This window comes from Chaetura pelagica, unplaced genomic scaffold (genome assembly GCF_000747805.2).
Source record: "Chaetura pelagica isolate M959 unplaced genomic scaffold, ChaPel_1.0 scaffold76, whole genome shotgun sequence".
Taxonomy (NCBI): Eukaryota; Metazoa; Chordata; class Aves; order Apodiformes; family Apodidae; genus Chaetura; species Chaetura pelagica.
The window spans coordinates 3,859,018-3,865,617 of record NW_009970723.1 but is presented as its reverse complement, the minus strand read 5'-3'; the positions used below and the strand labels follow the sequence as shown (position 1 = coordinate 3,865,617).

The following is a 6,600-nucleotide window of genomic DNA, read 5'->3' as shown; positions in this document are numbered from 1 at the left end:
GTGGTGCTGCATGATATCAAATAACCCTTGGCCATGGATACCAGTGAACATCAGGGCTCTGTGCAGCAAACTGGCTCACAGCTGGGGCTGAGCTCCATTTGACTGTGTCAGGTACCTATTAAATGCATGTCTCCCTCTTGGAAGGCAGTAGCTATTGAATATTTCCCCCCTCCCCGCAATCACTTTAAAGATATGTCTCTTTCTACAGGAGTATATCTCACATAAGAATGTGGTAAATAAATATCTACTCCTTGTTTCATGTCATCTACAGTTCTGAGGAGGTCTAGCTTTGGGATAGTGAACAATTTAATGCTTTCATTAGAGAAGATGACTTTGTGCCCACATCATATATGTTTTGATACCTCCAATATCTCAGTAACACAAGAGAAATAATGCATCCATTCTGTTTGAAGGGAAATATGATTTATTAAGAAATTCTATACTACATCATGTGTAATAATTAATTACTCCAACTGCAGGCTTTTAGGAGGGCTTTAGAGGTTCAGGAGTGGAAAATAATCCGAACTGCCAGAAAATAAACCAAAAAGTAAGAAGTAGGCTAACTAAGGTTGCCAGATGTTGGCAGTTTATAAGAATTTACCTGGCTAGAAAGGGGACTGACTGTCATGTAAACTTTCCATATGGTGACAACAAACTGCCTTTAGAGACTTGCAAGAAAAACTGCAACTGAATGACATCACAGAGAGTGCTTATCTGAAGAAAGTGATTTACAGGAGGATCCAATTCACAGTTTATCAAGGATTTTCTTATTTTGACATTTTTCACTTTTTAGCAGCTATCCCTATAAGTATCATAGAATCATAGAATCTTAGGGGCTGGAAGGGACCTCGAGAGATCATCTAGTCCACACAATTATTTCCAATAGCTAATATAATAAATAAAATATGGAAAATACCATACAATGTATTTAATTGTGATCTTGTTTGAATTAAGCTGTGAACAAAGAAGTGCAATATCACCTGACCCTAAATATGTTAAAACAGAAAACATGCTAATCATAAAAATAGCTTTTAGAAATATACATTTGTATACAGTGTTTCCCACACCTGTTAAATATGTTCTTCATATTATTATTATGATATAGTACATTGGCCTTTAAGACATCAAAATTAAAAAAATAATACCAATAATTAGCCAGAGAAAAACACATTTACAATCTAAACCATAAAAATCTGACAATTGTACAGCTTAGAACATATAAGAAATGGATTTTCTAATATTTGAACAATAACGTCCATTTTAATAAATAAATTGAATTTTCATACAAATTGAATCAAAGGTGTTGCTAGCCAGTAAGAAACCGCAGTTCACAATTTTCTGTGGGGAAGTCAGTTTCTCTTCTCAGCCTTCAGGGGGTTCACACATGACATCTCATCACTTGATCTGTAGAAACTGAGAAATTAAAAGCTCACTTTTAGTATGAAGGCATAGAATTTCTTCCAGCAGAATCTCAAAAGGAAGCCAAGACAACCGGGGAAAAGAGGAAAGAGGACTATGACTTGAATTTTTCATGAATCAATAGAATATTGATATCTACCAGACTTTCCTACCTTAAACCTTCCAGGGCTAAGAGAAAAGTCCTGTACCTGCAACAGTGGATTATCAGGACTGTGCAACAGTTCTACGTTGGACTGCACGGCCCAAAATAAACACTGTGAATCAAACAAGAGCTGTTGAGGCTGAGAATACTTCCCCTCGACAATGCTATGCGAACAACCGCAATTTCTATTTTTCTATTTCTATTTTAGCAGCAGCAAATAGAAGAATGTATCTTAGCTGCTCTGCAATTAAATGTCTTTTTTTTTTTTTTTTTTTTTTTTTTTCCATAATAGCATTCAATTTAAATAAACTGCAGGTAGGATTCTTTGATTCAGTTCCAGTGCACTATTTATATACTTTATTCTGTACCATTTACATTGACTTTGTGCTTTCAACAGTGCTTATAGTTAGCAGATTGATGGTTCTTTCCTCAGTGGCTTCCTTTTTGACATTGTTTATTTCATTATTGTTCTTGTGTAAATGCTGTAGGCTTTAATTGTATATCCTTTGACTTTTTGTTTTTGTTTTACCAGCCACAGTGTGAAACAGCAAAAAACCAGTGTCAGCCAATACTTTCAGGTGTCATCCTTCCAGCAGAGGCCAGAGGCAGGTTACCTCTACAAATCTGAGAGTCTTGCTATGTGATCCATTACCAGCTTTAACTAGGCAGTCAGTAGTGCTGCATGGAAGCATAAGACACACAAGTTCCACCTACCCGCAGAAAAACTTACAACACTTTCTCAGTCACATCTCTTTGGAAAACTGACACTAAAAAATGTTAACAGAAGTAGATTTATTTTTTTAAGTGAAATTTTCAACCTAATAGTTTTGGTTTTACTTCTGACAGAAAAAAGTATATTTCAGCCAATTTCTTCTTCATTTTTTGGGGGTTCCTTTTGGTACCACTTTCTATAACTGGAACTGAAAACAGCTGGCAAAACCTGGTGTACTTCTAACCAAAACCTGAAAAGTTTCCAGATGTTCTTTTCTGCTAATTTACACCTTTAGTGAGTTCTAGTCTTCCTTTTTCTCCCTCAGGAAAAAAAGTGATTTCTGTTAAAATTACCATTTATCACCTGGTTTTCCAATTAAAAAAAAATAAATAATCAGGAAAATCAGAGTCCCTGAAAGACTGGCCCTCTGCCCTTTGAAGCAGCCAGCCATCAGATTTCTTCCTAGTTGCAGAGGGAGTTGTACTCTGTACACATCAGGATTAGGGAGAAAAACTGATGTGAGAGATCCCAGAACTTTATTATTTGAGTTAAAATATCCTGAAGGTATTCTTCTCTACTTGCACTGAGAAAAACCTTCATCTTTTCTGTTTTTAGCTCCTGAACCTTGAACAGACTTAACTACATGAAAAAGATTTTTAAATTCTCCCTTATGTCTGAGAGAGGCCTAATGGCTTTTAAGTAGTTAATTATCTTAAAGAAGTAAAAAAAAAAATAAAAAATAAAAAATCCATTGTACACCCTATTAGCTCCAGAGGTAGTTTCTATCTTCTAACCAGTTCCTCACCTATTTTTTTTTGCTGTTCCATTATGCCATTATTAAAGGCAATAATTATAGAAGTAAGAAAAGATACAGATTTTCAAGTTATTTATTGAAGCTTTTTCTCTGCCATAAGCTTTACAAGCATTTACCTCTCAGCAGCAAAACCAAGCTTAATTAGGTTACTATTATGAAGCATTACTGCTGTCTAGATCCAAGTAATCAATACTTCCTTGTTGTAATTTAAAAATAATGATAAAAATTTTCCCATCCCACCAGTTAAAAATCTTGTCTTCTTCCTTCATGGGCTTGTTATTTGCTTCTTAAGGCAAATAATCTTAAAGGCTGAGAAGAAACTTTAAAATCTGAAATAGCCAAGCTTTTATTTTCAATAGAGTCAAAGTAACCCAAGGCTATGATTAATCTAGTGTAATGCTATACTAATTTTATTCTTTTTTTTTTTTTTTTTTTCTGAATAATGTGCAATTTATCAGCTGGCTTTATAGTAGGGCTGATGATACTGAAAAGCCTCATGATGACTAATGTCTTCTTTTAATCTTTTAATTTCCTTCCCATTATATATATAAAAAACTTCCTGGCACAACAAGGATGAACTCCATTACATTTAAGCCAGCAATATGGCTTTAATTTGATTTAGTTCTAACAGCAAAACAGTTTAGAATTTTAAGTACTGAATAACCCAACTAAGCATATAGCCTTGGCAGCTGTAGACAATACCAAAGAAACTGTATATACTGTCCTAATTGCCATAATAATCTCTGAAAAAAGCTATAGGTAGGTTATGGAATATTTATTGTTTTATTTCCCACCTGAGATTTTTTGTACTGTTTTTTCCTCTCTGGTTAGGTTTTTGAACGTGAGCTATTGGAAGCAGTCTGCTTAGGTATAACACTGTATTTCAGTCTTCCAAAATTGCAATTGCTACTCTTATTATAGTTCAAATATAATCCTAGCATTTTTACCAGATTGAAATAGTACTAGATTAAATCAATTTTAAATTTACACTATTACCATGTATCAGAAAGTCAACTTTAAACATTAAACACCTCACTAAATTAAAGTGCAGTTCTACTTAATGGGCCCCAAACTATCATCACTAAAAATTGAGTAAATCAGATAAAACTCAGTAAAAATCTGGAGAGCTTTTAATCTTGCCTTTTAGAAGTTTCATGGTTTTATTACTTACCTCCCCTCAAAGCTGAGACAATTCCAGTCTTTACATATATAGTTCTTTAAGAATGCTCTACATGTAAAGGACATTTTTTCGTGAGAGAGCCTGACCATCAGATCACCTGCCAGGTGACCGTTTCCTGTGCTTTGTAGTCACCAAGTGTGATGCCATAGGAATACTTACACAAAGACTAAATGTCACAGAAGATGTACACAGTGGACATCTTCCCTTGCAGTACATTAAGAAAATGTTTAGGGAAAAGTCCCACAGAATATGGATCTTACAGAACTGTGATTTACCCCACAATAATCACAAGCAATAAGAGCATCCAAGATGTTCACCTGACAAAATGCACCTCTTTTTAAACAACTGATTTTGCTTAATGGCCGCTGTGATAACATTTATCCTAGATATTCCCAGAAAATGCAGCTAAACAGTAGATGGAAAGATGACAGCTTGGAGAAGAGAAGGCTCTGGGGAGACCTTACGGCAGTCTTCCAGTGCCTGAAGGGGCCTACAGGAAAACTGGGGAGGGACTTTTTACAAGGGCATGTAGCGAGAGGACAAGAGGTAATGGATCAAAACTGGAAGAGGGTAGATTTGTGTTAGACATTAGGAGGAAATTCTTTAGTTTAAGGGTGGTGGGACACTGTCAAAGGTTGCCCGGGGAAGTTGTGGAAGCCCCCTCCCTGGCAGGTTGGATGGGGCTCTGAGCAACCTGATCTAGTGGGAAGTGTCCCTGCCCATGCAGAGGGGTTGGAACTAGATGATCTTTAAGGTCCCTTCCAACTCAAACCATTCTATGATTTTATGATATGCATATGAACTTGAAACCCAAAGCCTCAAAGATCCTTCCTCTCACTCTCCTGTGTCTTTTACGTTTTCAGACCAACCCATTCTCAGGACAGGACTTCTGAGTTTAATAGCTGTAAGGGAGGCATCTGAAGCTAATTCTGGGCATTGCTATTCAGTAATATCACATTCCTACCTTTGTCAAGCTCCTGCTGATGAGGAGGCTCAATGCCTGACACCTTTTCAGGTTGTTTCTGGTGTCTGACTAGGCTTTGGCAGTGGGTTATGTGACTGCCATACATAATTTTCTGCAAAGCAACTGCAAGCCCCATTAAAATGCAGTCACTGCACTTTCCTTTCACTCAACACTGGCTCTCATACTTGCGTTACCTCAGACCGCAATTGTAGCATCATTGCTTTGATTGCATCTGTTTCTCACTCCTATCCTGTTATCTGTACAACTAAGAATACTGAATTCAGCGCCACAGATGCTACTTCTATGTCCTTTAGGATAGCATACTCTAATAATTTTTGTCCGATTATGAAATGAGCTGTCTGGACAGGCAAGGAGGTGAGAAACTGAATCTGTTTGCAGAATAGACTTAAAATAACAAACAGCCAAATCCTGTTTATCTGTTATTGATCCAGATTATTTAGCTAAAATGAGAAAATCCAGGATACATTACAGAAAGTAGTAGTGCAAATTGTCCTTTTGTTTATTTCCTGCATCCAATTCATGATAATATTCTTCCTTTTTCTTAAGCAGGCAGCTCACACTGAGTCTAAAGCCCTGTAATTTGTGTTTGTAAAGTATAGAGGTGGGGTAGGGAGGGGGGAGAGGGGGCATTTGCTTCTATTGGCTTTTACACCACATTCACCATCATGAATGGAAATCCACACAAAATGGGCAGGGCTTGCCGCGGAACTTGGAATTGGTGCTCATTCTCACATTGACTCCACAGCTGTGCTCATTTGAAATGTACCCTGCCCTTTCCCCCTTGATTTAAAGCATGAAGTCTTTGATCAAATAACACAGTTATGTAGCTGATTTAGTGTAATGCCCCCGTATGAAATGTAAACACTCAGTTCAGTGGGTGTTAGGAGGGGAATGTGAATGTGTATTATGAGCTTTCTGCTGTCATGTGTAATGCTATGTAAAACTTGACAGACAAAAAATATGGCATTAAAGAAAATCTTTTTATAATGAGCTCATGATAGAATATTCACTGCATATAACAAATAGGAATGATACAGTTTGGGAAATATTAATAAAGAATAATTAAAGGAAGCCATTGCGCCTTTTTTAAACCTTTATTCAAATGATGAAACCTCATCACCATCTTTTGTACTCTGTTAGTCATACCTTAATTGCTGAAAACATACAGAATCATTATTCTGTTCAGTGAACAGTTTAATTGTTTCAAAGTGTTAGTACTTGTGTGGGTAGATGTGAGAATGGCTGTTTTACTCATTGGTGAAAACAAACTTCAATCTCCTTTGTATTGCAATGTTCTGTTTCATTCTTTTGCCCAATAAAATTCAGCAGAAGAATGAGATTGCCCTAT

General features: G+C 36.4%; 1 protein-coding gene across 1 annotated transcript in view; it reads right to left on the bottom strand.

Annotated features, from left to right (window-relative positions):
• Positions 1–1,309: 1,309 nt before the first annotated feature.
• The window catches only part of RALYL (RALY RNA binding protein-like), a 106,729-nt gene continuing 101,438 nt past the window's right edge, over positions 1,310–6,600 (bottom strand). The window contains exon 9 of the mRNA XM_010006407.1: positions 1,310–1,413. Coding sequence (XP_010004709.1) covers positions 1,396–1,413 — 18 coding nt within the window. The 3' untranslated portion in view covers positions 1,310–1,395. The remainder of the gene's footprint in view (positions 1,414–6,600) is intronic.